The sequence below is a fragment of the Calonectris borealis genome, chromosome 4 (genome assembly GCF_964195595.1).
Source record: "Calonectris borealis chromosome 4, bCalBor7.hap1.2, whole genome shotgun sequence".
NCBI classification, from domain to species: Eukaryota; Metazoa; Chordata; class Aves; order Procellariiformes; family Procellariidae; genus Calonectris; species Calonectris borealis.
The window spans coordinates 30,396,262-30,410,641 of NC_134315.1; the positions used below are offsets into that span (position 1 = coordinate 30,396,262).

General features: G+C 37.4%; 1 protein-coding gene across 18 annotated transcripts in view; it reads left to right on the plus strand.

Moving 5' to 3' along the window:
* DCUN1D4 (defective in cullin neddylation 1 domain containing 4) overlaps positions 1 to 14,380 on the plus strand; it is a 44,634-nt gene that overhangs the window by 13,582 nt on the left and 16,672 nt on the right. For 6 of the 18 annotated variants that reach the window (XM_075149060.1, XM_075149058.1, XM_075149055.1 and 3 more), the window contains exons 4-5: positions 3,639 to 3,668; positions 4,972 to 5,086. The exons of 6 other annotated variants lie outside the window; for them this stretch is intronic. In XM_075149060.1, the coding sequence (XP_075005161.1) occupies positions 3,639 to 3,668; positions 4,972 to 5,086 (145 nt within the window). Of the gene's footprint in view, positions 1 to 1,397; positions 1,553 to 3,638; positions 3,669 to 4,971; positions 5,087 to 14,380 lie in introns of those variants that run through there. 6 more of the 18 variants (XM_075149061.1, XM_075149056.1, XM_075149066.1 and 3 more) reach the window with 2 other exon arrangements.

Consider the following 14,380-nt stretch of genomic DNA (forward strand, 5'->3'; position numbering starts at 1 on the left):
TTGGTGTGACTTAATAAAGGTGTATCTAAATTTGGTTGAGATTTCTAAAAGCTATTTAAAAAACCTGAGTATTTAAATTTTAAGTTAATATTTATAATGAGCTTTTAATGCATATTAAATTTATTTCAAAGTAGTTGTTTCTGAGCTAACGATGAATGTACGGAACATCTAAATTACTTTAAGCAAATTATATCTTTTCTAAGTATTAGCCAGATTTCTTTCCTGGAACCAGATCTTAAATATCTAAGAGCTAGAGGGTGGCAGTTTCAAAAATCCTTCAGTGATTTGGGAGCTAAGATGGTCCTCGCTTCAAAATTCCAATCACCTGTAATGATTACAGTCTCATAAAATGTGTTAGCATTCAGTGTGCATATGTATCTGAAAAATAAGGTAGGCTGTAAATGTGTCATGGGCCTTTGCCTTTTCAGCTGTTTGTAGGGGCAAGAAAAGCAGGCATTCAGATTCGGTATACAGTTTCTTTTTCTTCTAGTAGGTATATGCGTTAACTTGGAAAACTTTCTCTAGAATTTGAAATAATAGTTATTTTTATGTTGTAACTAAAAATCTAGCAACTTGTTAATAGCTTGAAGTAATGATTTGGTTATTAAATTGTGACTTATTTACGTATCCAGACTAAAATGTCTTTGAAAGTAAAAGTCCATTTCCTGTTGTCATCTGGCTTTTTTAAAAGAACAAAGTAAAGTCTTCAACAAAAACAAAGCTTCATTGCTGTTCTTGAAGCTGGGGGGGGGGGAATGACTTTTGCCTCTACTGTTTTTCTTGTTTTAGAGAAGAAAACCCTCTTGAGTCCAAAGCAATTCTGTAGTGTGGAATTCAAGATAGAGAAGATGATTTTTCCTTTTACAGCAAGATTGCAAGTTGTTTGATGTTTTGATGAGTGTCTTAGTTTTCCCAGCTTGTATCTGAAAAATGATGATTGTTAACTGTGCTTGTGGTGGTCTTGTTGCATCATTAAGTGAGCAGCTATATCTTTCCAATTGCTTCAGCATTCACAGTTTCTAATTATTTTTCCTTTGAAACATCCCTCTACTTAAGCATCAGAAGAGCAGGATTATTCACAGGCATTATTTAGAGAGAAGGTGAAAATTACATGTCCGTAAATCACTTCTGTAGGGACACAGCTTGTAGAATTCTTATTTATTGACCTCTGTTTTTTCTTTTTTGTTTGTTCTGGTTTTGTGCTATTCTAGGAGTGTCCCTCCCTTGTGGTGATTATCTTGCATATTGTTTTAAATTTCTTAGGGTGAATTTTAGCTCTTGAGTTGATATTTCCCTTTGGTAGCTTTGTCTCCTGCAAATTGTCTCCTGCAAATTTGGAAGTACTGAATAGAACGTTTGGCAAACAACATTTATACTCGGCAGGCTTTTGGCTGATGGTGGCATATTCAGCAGCCATTTGGAGGTTCTACCTTGCAAATGCTAGCTTCAAGTGTCAAAAAAACAGTGAGAACTAGGAGGGTTCTGCCAATCTTGAGTTGAGACCCAGGAGTAAGAAACTTTGAAGATAATCACATCAGAGAAGCTGCACTCGGTAAGTAAAGTTCCTGTCAAACTTTGCATGAAGTCAGAGGGAGCTGCATGTTTGTTTGCAGATGATCAGACCTTTGAGAAGTGAAATTATTTGTGAAAAGCTAGACCTAGAAATTACATTTAGAATTAGAAAGCTCTGTGTAGGGAAGGTTAATATTGATGCTACTTAGTGAGCTACACTGTAGAATAAGCAATTGCAAGAATTTAAACAAAAAACCCCAAACTCTGATAGTTTTTAGCTTTAGATGGAAATAAAAGATAGAAATATTCTGCTGGTTTAACTTTCAGAGTTTGTAACAGGGAAATTATAACTGCTTCAAATTCACTATACTGATTCTAGTAACAAAAGGAAATACTTTTAAAGTAACATTCTTATACTGTGTTTTTTAGTAGTTTAGACATCATTCAACAGTTAAAACATAGTGAAGACTTGGTCCAAATCTCAGTTACTAAGATGTTAAATCTCTGAAAGCATGTACAATGTGTTTGTCCACCTGGTGTCTCTGTGTGTGTGTTTGTGCGTGAGGGGGTTGTACATGTGCATTTAATAGCCACTTACCAATTTCTGAGCTATCTCTTTTCTTCCCTTTTCTATCAGTTTGAGAGCTGCAACTAGAAACATTCAAACCAAGAAAGGGTGCAAGTTTTTCATATGAGTCATTGGAGAAATTGGGTTATGGTGAATTCTATTATCGGTTTAAGCCTTTAAAACAAGTTCAGTGATCTTCCTAAAATGTCCTATCATTTAATGAGGAAAAGGCTTCAAGCAGGAATTTTTGGATTAAATTCTTTGGTTTGTATGGGGTTGCAGATCTGACAAAATTATTTTCCTGTTCTCTAACTGTTCCATTTTTACTTTATTTATTTTTATTTATTTTATTTTCATCTTTTGCTATGCTTCTCTTTTCACAGAGGCCTTGCATATTTCTTTCCCCAATCAAATAACCAGTAAACTGGACAAACCCTGTGGGGGGGTTGGTGGTTTTTGTTGCATTTTACCAGCATCCAATGCCTGTGACCATCATAAATAGATTTTTTTTTTTTAATAGAAAGGCATTTAAAAACAATCAAATTGCTCTCAAAGGAATGCGATAGCTATAGGCTGTACTCAAGCACATACATGTTTTCCAAAACAAGGTGTTCATGAGCACACGTTTTCATTTGTTAAGTCTAGTGTGTGTCTGAGTCTGTTGGCTGTCTCTAGCCATCTGTTAAGTTCTGCTGTCATCTTAAGTGTTTTTAGTTTGTGTAGGTTTTCAAAAAATACTTACTGGCAGAGTCTTTAGAAACTTGATCTAAAAAGCCATAAAGCATCACACTTCCACTAACATGGGAATACAATTTTGCGGTATCATTATTTGCAGGCATAATCAGATGGAACAAATGACATTCAGCAGGTCAGGTTCATTAGTTTCTTTAATCTGGGTAGTAAAATGCATCGGGCATACTGCGAGTTTTTGATAGTCTCTGGCTTACCTGTTTCAAATATATCTGATATTGGTGAGAAGATACATATTATTGTTAATTTCCTTCTGTAACATATTCTGGACAGTGCTTCTAGAAGTATATTCTTCTGACGCAGCCATTATAATTTTTTCATGTGATAGTAGTTTATGGAGTATAATGCTTCGAAGTTTTTTGATAACTAGTGAAATTATAATTTGCATTTACAATTCTCTTAAAACTTTCTTTCTAAAAGATAGTGTAGGTATCGCCATACTTTCCTGGGAAGATGCTGGGGTGGGGGAGCTTCAGGTTAAAAAAAAAAAAAAAAAAAAAAAAAAGGGAATATATAGGAAGAATTTCTGAAATGGAAAGAGTGTTTCTTGAATTGGGAGATTAATTTTCTTCTTAATTGAAATGAATATAAAGGTAAAGCCAAAGAAGGCATACTAAGTGCAAAAACTTTATTAGTTGAAACCAAATTAGTTCATCTTGATGCAAAAACTGGTTTGAACATCTTGCCTAATACTAGAAAAATCCATACTTTCATATGCGTAATAGTTTCAGTGCATGTTTAAAATAAAGTACATGTAGCAAAGCCTGTGAGGCTGTAAGGTTCCTTACATGTGTTTCTCCTATAACAGGAGAGAGACTTTCAAAGATACGAAGAATAGGTAAGCAAAAGATTGACGTTAGTATTTGTTGGGATTGGGCCTCTGATTTCAGTCTGCTCCCTTGGTGTCAAAAAGTAGTCAAAGTTTTATTGCTTCTGTGCTGTGATTTAAAAGAAAAGATTTTGTGGGCATCTTAATAAAGCATAGCTAAACTTGGATGCTTTGATGCTAAGAGAAGGTAGCTTAGGCATGCTGGATGGAGTTCTTCATATTTTCTTGCAAGTTTCTTTGGCATCGCTTTGTGTCTGGATTTTTATACCTCACCTCTCTCTTTCTTTCCTTTTAAAATTCTCCGCGTAACACTTAGAGCTCTGATAGCTCTTTGAGCTGCTCTTACATACACCTTTCTCAGGTGTCCATGTGGTCTTCAGTATATGAAAGTAGGACAAAATTTTGCCTGGAGTGTTAGCCTACTGTTTTCATGAGACAGCAAAGGCAATTTAACGACTTGCTGTGGTCAAAAGGGCTGGTCCTGTGCTCTTTCTTGTGCTAATGTACAGAAAGTTGTTATTCTTTTTTGCTTGGGTTAATTATCTACAGGTTTGGTGAGCTGGATTGGCACACTGAAGAGTCACCACAAACATAGGAGTGTGTAGCTGAGAGAAGGGGAGGGAAAGACTGCCGCTTGATTGGCATCAGTGTCTTGAATTGGCTGTTTCCTACTTGGGGACCTTCATTCTGTGAGAGTCCAAATGATACAGCCAGCCACTTATTTTTTTCCCCTAGTGGTTGCTTAATGTCTCTTCCTGCTCCCCTCCCCTCCCCCGCCCCCCCAAAAAAAAGAAGAAAGAAAACAAACAAAAAACCAAAACCCAAGAACAAACAACAAAACCTTTCCTACCCCTTGCTCTCTGTATCACGAAAAACTTAGGGCTTAAAAATAAAAAGGTTCTGTTTTCTAGAGGTAGGTGCTCTAGTTTTTGAGTCGCATCTGTATTTCAAAAAGTAATGAACGACTCTTAGAAGTTCTGATTTGAATAAATGATTAAAAATAAGGATGCCTTTTTGAGGACTTAAATACTTCTTCAGGATAGTCTCAGTTCTTTTTGTTAGATTGGAGTAGCACTAGCACTACTGTACATTTTGGTATAGTACTTTTGGCCTTAACTGAAATCTAGTCATAGAATACCGTGTAAAAGTGAGATGGATTTTGCTATTGAAAGGAGACCATTTCTTTTGTAATTTTAAAATCCACTAACTTCCTCGCTTCCCTTCCCTTTGTAATATGCCTATTAGTGGACACAGTTTAACTGGTCTGCAACAGTTTCATTTCTTGTACTGGTGTTTTTAATTCCCTCTGTAGGAAGTCTCCGGTCTTGCAGTTCATCAGACTGCTTTAGTAAAGTGATGCCTCCAAGGAAAAAGAGGAGACCTGCAGCAGGAGATGATTTATCTGCTAAGAAAAGTAGACATGATGGGTATGTCATCTTACCATGAGCTAAGACTGATGGAATATCTAAAGTTGAATAGCTGATATGATCATGTTTTTAAATACTAATGGAAATGGTATTCAAATTTGCTTGGTTTCTCAATGCAGAACCATAGCCTGTGACTGAACTGTGGGATATTGATAAGGACATCTAGGTTCAGTTTGCATTTCACCTTTTTCTAGTCATACAAGAAGCTTGTAGGGAACTTCTCCTTGCTCTAGTTTGCCAGCTGTCAAAATAGACATACTTGTTTGTTCAAAAAAAACTTCTAAGAGATACAGTAATGTCTTCCTGTATACATGCATAAGATCTGGATTGGGCATTCTCAATCTACAGCCTGTCAGAAAAGTGAATGTAGTTGTAGCCCACTCAGCTCTTACTTGAAGTCCTGCTAGTCTTTCCCCGTCACGTTATGATTTGATGCTGATCATGTGAGGGAAGGGCAAAGATGGCCCAGGTGGTGATAGCCAGTGGTGAAGTGGTGATTGAAGCAGTGCTGCTCAGCTTCCCTCTGGGCAACAGAAGCCCAAGTGGGTTATAACTGTGTACATGAGCAGTATATTCTTTTGGCATAGGTGTTGCATAGCTGAGACTTCTGCAAGTGTTGGATTTTCAGTATGTGTATGTTCAGCCAGCCTCAGTCATTCAGAAACCATCAAATGTGCTCCTTGTGTGCAAGATAGTCGCTATTTCTGTGCACTAAATTCAGAAGTTGTGGGAGTACAGGACTGTACACTCCTGCATGATAGGTGCAGGACTGTCCTGATGTTGAAAAGTGATGTATACAGCCAGAAAGTTTGGTTGCCACTGCGTCAGTCAGTAGAATTTGAGCTCTGTTACATTCTTGTATTACCGGTGACTCAGAAGACACATGCTTCCATAACAAGTATTATCAGGAGGGTAAAAAGATGCATTTCTTTCCTGTCAGCCCAAAATCAGGCTGGGTGCTTTCCTTTTTATTCTCTAGCATGAGTAAGAAAAATGCTGGTAGCCAAATTAAGCCTCTGGTTATGCCTCTATAACTCCATTGTGTTTAATAGGGTTGCACAACTGTAGCTGCACTGGAATTTATTAAATGATCTGTTGATGCAGAAGAAGAAAGAGATTTCAACTCTCCCTTTCATTGCGTTGCATACGTAACACTAGCAAGAACAAAAAAGCAGTACGTGTTCTTAATATTTTTTGTTGCTTTTCAGAAATAATAAAATATAAAAGCTAAATAGTTGATAGAGGACATTGCAGCTTATTCAAAGATATGCATACAATATGGAAGCAAAATGAGGACAGAATGTTTCTAGAATCTAAGTAGAGAGGTTCATGAAATTTAACTCTACCTCCCTTTGCCGAGGCACTGATGGTAAAACAAAACAACCCAAACGCCCTAGAAAGTAAGGTTGTCTGTAAGTGAGGGGTATTGATTTGTGTAATTCAAATAAGAAAATTATGAGAAATTGATTTCTTACTCTATCAGTAGTAAATATATAATAACTTTTAAGAGCTTTTTGAAAGCATAATATGAAGGATTTTTTTTTATATCTGCCTTTCAGTTTATAACTAATGGATCTTCATTCTGCTGCCATATAAGGCTTTATTAAAAGGAAGACCTCAGCCTGGTTTTAGAAGTGGAGGTGAAACCAGATCTGCCGGTCATGGGCCACAGGGAATATCCTTCTCTGATGTGGTTCCAATTTTTATCTGTCTTCCTTCTAAAGTTCTAAATGTTTTTGGGCTTTCTCTGCTTCCCAGTGTGTAAGTTTCTTTTGTTCTAGTCTTCAAGAAAACAGTTTTTATTTCAGCATAACTGGCAATATGAAATCATTTGCTGAACATTCAGCTCAGTCGTGGAGCTCTATTTTCTTTCAAGGAAGAGTTTCTTCAAATTTGGCTTATGCCCTTGTAACCTTCTGGGACCAAGTTAGACAAAGAGCAAGCTGTCTCCTACTTCCATGCTTGTTTGTCAGGCGGAGCTCATGCCTGTCATGTTTGGTCTTTGGAGGTCAGACATTTCAGTTTGTTAAGCAGAACCTGTAGTTAGACCTAGTTGTTTGCAAAGCCATTTCCTCTTACATTGTATGTAGAGAGTGCTGTATACAATAAAAACAGTATGGATAGTGCAGCGCCAGTTTATGGAATAAGGGGCTTCTAGGCCCAGTTCTTTACCATTTCTTCTGTTTTAGTGGCAGACTTCCTAGGAGCTGCGTACTAGTAACTCAGGATAACCCTTCAAGGAACATTAGCCTGTGTGGATTCTGTATTAAGCAAAAAAGGTAGTCAGCGTCTGTTCTTGAATGTCTACTTTCAATGAAAAAATACAATGTGTGCTCTCCAGAAGAGGCTGTATTTCCTAACAGAGGTGATATGTTACTTCAAATGTTTATGGAATGATATAAATTTTGTATGTTTCTCAGTTACAGTGGCAAACTTATAGGGGCAACATTAACAAATAAATTCAGTGCAAAAATGTTAGGTAGTAGTCTGAAGATTTTCAAAGGAGTGTCATCATTAATGGTGTTATCACAGCTAAGACCAAATGTTGATGATTCCTCCTGCTTTGTCCATACGAAGGAAACTTATTTTTTTAATCCTTACGTGGATGGTTTTGTTGGGTGATATTTTCAGTCTTCACTATTTGTGGTGTGTTCCTATAATCTCTTCAACTATGATAGTAATATTTTTGAGATACGTATTCTTTCCAGAAAGTTTATTTCATCAGGGCTCTGTGCTGAAAGAGAAGATGATTTCTAAAGGCTCTTGAACTCATAAACTTAAACACATCTGGTACCAGGGAGCTTGTAATAGCCTTCACCCTCAGTTCCAGGCTGTTAGGGACACAGCCTCATCTTGGAAGGATTAGTGGAATAATGACACTGGCTATTGAGGAAAAACATTTATAGGAACAAATCTATTTGGAAATGCTGATCTCACGCATAGACTGATTATGGAAAACAAAGATTCCAAATATGTTCTTCAGCATCCCACCCTTACATAATAAGAGCTTGAATTCTGTTAATTAATGTTCATAACGTCACCTTGAACCATGAATGCAGTGTTTCAGTGGGAGGGAATTTTTATACCAGATGATGTATAATGAAAGGAACTTGGTGTATTCATTTCTGGATCACAGTAAGATTTATCCTGTCATAAAGAATAGCTATTGGAAATAAACAGTTTAGCACACGCTCACCAGAACATAATGACTTGAAGACTTAGTTTGTGTTTTCCTCTCAGTATCACAGTCTTGACTTAGTTGTACTTACAACTCTCACAGTATAGGGTATTCTCAAGTTAAAAATACATTTTCTGTACATTGCTCTTCCATCGTGTTAAGGGTCTTAGGAAAGATAAAGCAAGTTTCATGTAAAGATACTTGCTAGGTAAGAATATAGTCCTCACTATATAGTGTAATTATCTAATGCTGTGTATCTGTTAGACAATCTCTAGCCAAATACTGGCTTTTCCTCAGGGAAAAATGAGCTGTATAACGTAATGTCTTCTCTTCTTTCTGATTAGTCTCATTTAAAAAATAATTCTATTCCTTATTCCAGCATCATGCTGAGGGCAAAAATCTTACAATAATGGATATTTGGGCCTTAGAAGGATGAAAACTAGGAACATTTAACTGTTTCCCTTAAAGTTATGTTTTCAAGCAATGAGATCTAGAGTCTAATTTATCCTGGATGTGTGTATGGACCACATAAGGACCTATTAACATGAAAAATAGATTTTCTTTATTGAGTAATAAGGTCCATACTCTATAGTGGAAAAACATAAGTTTTGAAAACACAGTCAGCATACTATTATTAACCTGGGGAAGTAAAATGGGAATGTACTAACCTTGGAAGTTTTCAGAACCTTTAGTGTTGAGAGGATTTTTTGTTCTGTTGTCACTTACTAACTGGTTTGGTCCTGCCCCGTGCAGGCAGCCTGTTACCAACTCTCATAGATGTCTAGACCTTATTCCTTGAAGTAGACGTTTTCAGGTACACATAGGTATAATTTTCCCTGTTTCTACACCTTTGCAGTGAACTTCACTTAATCGTTCTGAAGAAACTTAAACTTGACATGTGACTATCAGCATGTATGCTGTTACTGCTCCTTAAGTAACCCTCATGAAGTTGAAAACATTAATTTATAAGTTTAGAGATGATTGTAAGTCTTTCAAAAAGAGATAAGACATGTTCATTCATAAAACTTACCAGTCAAGTAAATTTGTCCTGAGGGTTGCATTAGACAGTCTTTGTCATGCCTTGCAAATCGTAAAACATCTCTCTCCCTCCTGCCCCCACCTGGTTTCTACTACAGTATTTATGAAACTATTGCTAAAATCATAATTGTGAATGAATAGGTAAGGCTTTATAAAAATACTTTCATTGTGCTGCACTGATGAAAATTCTCAGCCAAAATTTTAAATTAATTAATTAGAATTAAGGGAAGTAGTAGGGGGCATCTTCTTCAATCAAAAGTTTGCATCTTTCAAAACATAAATAATCTGAAAGCAATTACTTGCTTAGTTTGAAGCTCAAACAAAATGAGGTAAATGTTTTGAATAAGTTCTGGTTGCATAGAAACAAAGCTACTGTTGGTAAATTTCTTAATGTTTTTATTCAGTAAACACTGACCATCTGAAATGAGCAGGCTGTAACTCTTCATGAGAGGTTAACTTTTGACTTACCATAATAAACTGTACCCTTTTTTTCTTTTTTTGCCTTAAATGAGCTATTACCAGCTTCACAATCAAGAGAATGTTTTGTGTGACTTAAACTTCATGCTTTCACTGATCTCAGTTTGAATATTCTGGAGCCACACAGCCCAGAGTTGCTGGTGTGGTAGGTGGAGCTCTAACAAATTCCAGTACAGTTGAAGCATGCTCAGAGCAGGAGTAGATGCCCAACTTTGAAGACTGCAGTAGATTGAAGAGAATTACTGTGACCTTGTTCTTTTTGCTGGCAGCAACCATGTACTCTTGCGATGACTTGCCTAGTCACCCCATAATAGAGTTGGATGGAATTTTCATGCTTCTGCTTTCCCACCAAATCAGTTATGAATGGAGGAAAATAATCTGGAAAAGATATGGATGATCGTGTATTTAAAGAAAGATGAAAGGCCTAGACACTCAGTTTTTTTTAATTAGTTTGTTTACATCTACCTATAGCACTTCCAGTTATAAACTACATTGTCTCATCTTTATTGCAGGGATATTACAATTCCCTAGTTCCTAAGAATATTTCAAAGATAAGTTTAAAAATGGATGTTATGAGTCAGCTATTAGGTCATGATGGAGATGCAAACCTTTCTGAGAAAATAACTTCATTTAAATGTGGTTAGGTAGTTGATAGCACTTTTATAAAATTTAGGCAGGTTAATCTCACGTTGCTTTTTCCCTGCCCTATCCCACAGTCTTTCCTCTCTCTAGGTGGTAAAAGGGCTATTAGAAAGAGATAATAAAAAAGAAAAAGCTACAGGCTCCTTAAGGGGATATTGGTTGTAATATAAAGAAACATTTTTTGAAGTCTGCTGTCACTGTCCTGACACTGAAAGTGTCATGCTAAACTAACAAAAACTATTATTTTTCAAGAGAAGATTTTTCTGAATCATTGTACCTGCATGTGTGTCTCATTTGAGAGACAAATAAACACTCTTTGCCCATAGGTAATTCTTTTTTTTCCCTTGCTGTTCCTGATGGGCAGCATGTCAAAGTTCAGAGATGGAAGGCTAATTCTAAACGCAAGGGCTCGGAGTTTGCTGTTGTCCAGTAGTGATAGGTATAGCAGATACTCTGGGAAAAAGTTCAGCACACACCTTTCTAGCTCTGATGATGGAGAAAACACCCTTTAGCAATCCTGTTCCAGTGTCAGCATTCTGCTATCAAATTCTGGTACCAGAGTTACCAGGTATACTTATTGGACCTTCCTTTATGGAAGGTGTCTGTTCTTTCACTTCTGGGGTGTGACTGAAACTCCGCAGTTCCTCTTACAGACCATCAATGCATTAGCAAATTACCAAACTGTAACATGGTTAGCATAATAGTTGTACATCTATTTGAAGGTACTGGTGCTGGTCATCTTGAGGAAGCTGTGAGCCGTTGAGGTCTTGCTGTCTGAAACTCGGATTTGTTCGGTAGATGTTTGGTGCTCCCAAAATATTCAGGTATCTGCCTGTGCACTCTGGCAGTTTGTATTTGTCTGCGTAGCAAGAGATGCTGTCCTTAGCACAAAGACAAAACACATCGTCTTGCAGTATGTACAGAGAAATTCCAAAGATATGAGAAATATTCTAAGATACAAAATGGATGCCAGACGTCTCTGGCAGTTTGTGGTTTTTTGCTTTGCACATGTGGTTCTTGAGACAATCAAATCTGTATTAATGATAGTTCAGAGGACACAGTCTTTGGAATTACCTTTACCCTGTGCTGCCAGGTTGGGCTTGCTGTGATAATTGAACCGAGTTGTCCTAGGCTGTAATCTCAGATACTTGTCTACTTACTTGCTTGTATCTCCCTGCTCATCTCGCTTCACCAAGCACTTTAGGGATTAGGAGTCTCTTGCTAATAGAACTAGCTGGTTTGGCTAGGCTGTGGGGAGAAACTCATTTGGTGTTTGGAGTAAGCAGGGAGAGAACAGGCTTCATCTTTATACATGAGAGATCACTAATACTGGGTCTGCATTGGTGTTACTTGTTTCTGTCATGTTCCTTTTCAAGTGATCCTTGTCTTGCAGAATATGTGATCTGCTGTTAGTTCCTTTAGGTTGAGAGAAAGGCATCTGAGATTCATCCAGCGATTTTTGTTGCATGGTTTTATGCTTCTGGCCATGCGTAGTCTGTTTTCATTACAAATGTGATGCAGTGCCACCTGCACTTTTAATGAATGTGTCTGGCTAATTAGCCTGTAGCAGAAACTGGGATAGCTCAAGATTATATCCTTTCTGATTTTATTTTCTGAATTTGTGAAGTAATTTCTCTTACCGACACAGGTTGGGAGATCTGTAATCAGTTCTGGTTTCTCAAAAATCAAATTCCGGTGGTCAGATACTGAGCTTTTTGAACAATAAGTTTGAGCCAGAGCGAGTTACTTGGAATTACTTGGCCCTATGTTGGGCACATGGACTTACTAATGAATATTGTTGTTTCCTGCGGTTCCTAAACAATTACCTTAGCCTTAAGCACAACAAATTACTTTCAGTCCCATATCAGTCCTGTAAAAACTTGCTACGCGTAGATGCAGTGAATGTGTAAAAAGGGCTGATTTTTTCTGTTCTCGTTCACCATTCCTCTTACACATACTGCTGTCATTGGTGTCTTGGTTCAGGCTACAGTATTTAGCTCTGCCACTTGTAGATGCAGGAATCCTTTTTCTGAAATACCTGGGCGACCTAGAGCTCTGTCAATAAATTTGTTTCTTGAGGGTTCCTTCCCAAATCCATTGTTCACATACTGACAGCTAATGTGTTGATGAGTTATGTGAACAAGCAGGGCAAGGCACTTGATTATCACACCTTCATAAGAAAAAATACTGAGTCTTGTGATGAATGTCTGTCTGTGGGAACCACATTAGCTTTGCATGTCCTAGGTCCCAGTAGTGCTCTTACAGACTTCTTGAATAAATAGAATAGAATAAAGATGTTGACTAGCTCCTGCTAAATCAATTTGCAACTTGATATTCCAGTTGGTGTTTGTCACGTTTGTTTGCTACAAAAAAGGGGATACTGAATAATTAGACTTTTGCCAAAGTGGCAGAATGCCTCCTTTCTTTGTCTGAAGACATTTTTTTGATTCCTCTGAATTCAGAATAGCCTAAAAAATGCTAGATAGGTCTTTCATAATCACAGTTCATTCTGCAAGTATGAGAATGTTAACAGACCTGTTTTTTTTTTTTTAAAAAAAAAAAAAAATTGTTCCAACTCTGACTTATACCTTCTGGCTCAGTTGTTTACTTACTGGGCAGTGCTGTCAGCCTGTTCCTTTGCAACTGCAGTAAAGCTTATACAAAGTAGGTAATTCAAATAGAAGAAAGTGTTTTGAAAATCAAAGTGGAAAAAAAACCACCGTACAAATTGTGGGTATATGAATATATGTGTTTCTGAGACACGTATGACTGGCATTTTTCCGCAGTGTTTCAGTTTGTTGCAGATCAGTGTGCTTCAGTGCAGTGTTAAGTTTTCTTTCCATCTTGAAATTTCTTAAAAGCCTCATTTGTATTTGTCTTCCAGTTAGCAACTTACCATTTTGCTCTGACTAGTATTGCTTTTCTAACAGTTAGTTGCTTTAAAGGAACTATGACAATATGAAATAGATCTTTGAATTACTGTCAGAATGATCTGTGTGCCGTTAACTTCTAGCTATAGTTCCTCATAGCTGATAGCCAAGCTAGGTGGAGGACAGTGGGATCAGTGTGCTCTAAGCTCATAAGTATAGATATCTTTTACATGTCTTTCTAGAAGGACAAAATGGTGATGAAATCAACTCCAAATTAATTTCATCAAGTTGTTTCAGAATTCTCCTTGAACCAATTAGCCACTTTGTTGTCCTCCCCCAGCAGGGTTTGACACTGCAAGAGGAAGGGCTGCATGCTTGGAACACTTACAGAGCTGTTCTTGGCTACCTCCTCTAGTCTAAGCCATTTGTTGCTCAGCTCTTTTCATCCTTTATGAGCCCAAGTTACTGCAGAGTGGTGGAAATGGATCAGAGAATGCATATGCAGCAGTGAACAACTACTTGGACTGCTGAGTCTCTTTCCTCCAACAGGCTTAAATGATATTGTCTCTGTTTCAGAAAAGTCTAAACAGGGTGAAGTAACTCATCAACTTCTGCTATGCCTTCCGTGCTTTAGGTGTTTCAGATACTAAATTCCCAAGACTGGTACTTCAGTGTTGTTTCCTGAATGTAGTTAAAATTCCTTATGCTTCTTGTTGGAGGAGAGCATTACCTTGCTGGTCATCTCTGGGGGGAAGGGACGCTATGGATCTAGCTTTTCACATAACTATTTACCCCATGATGAGTGAGGTTCCTTGAGTTATTGTCAGTGAGGATCTGTAACCTGTTCTCTGTGGTTCTTTTGTGTTACCAACTTACTGGCTTTAGAATAATGTAAGTGTGGGTCATGTCTATTTTGGCCTTTATGCCTTTTATAGGATTTTTTGAGGAGGCAAAAAGAGTATGTGCAGTTCTCCTTAGTTAATAATTCAAGGTGCACAAAGTATGCGTGCACGTACAGGTAGGACCTGTGTTGACTGTGACATGGAATTACTCTGGGTTTAGACCCACAGCCAAGTTGCTTGTGTTAAC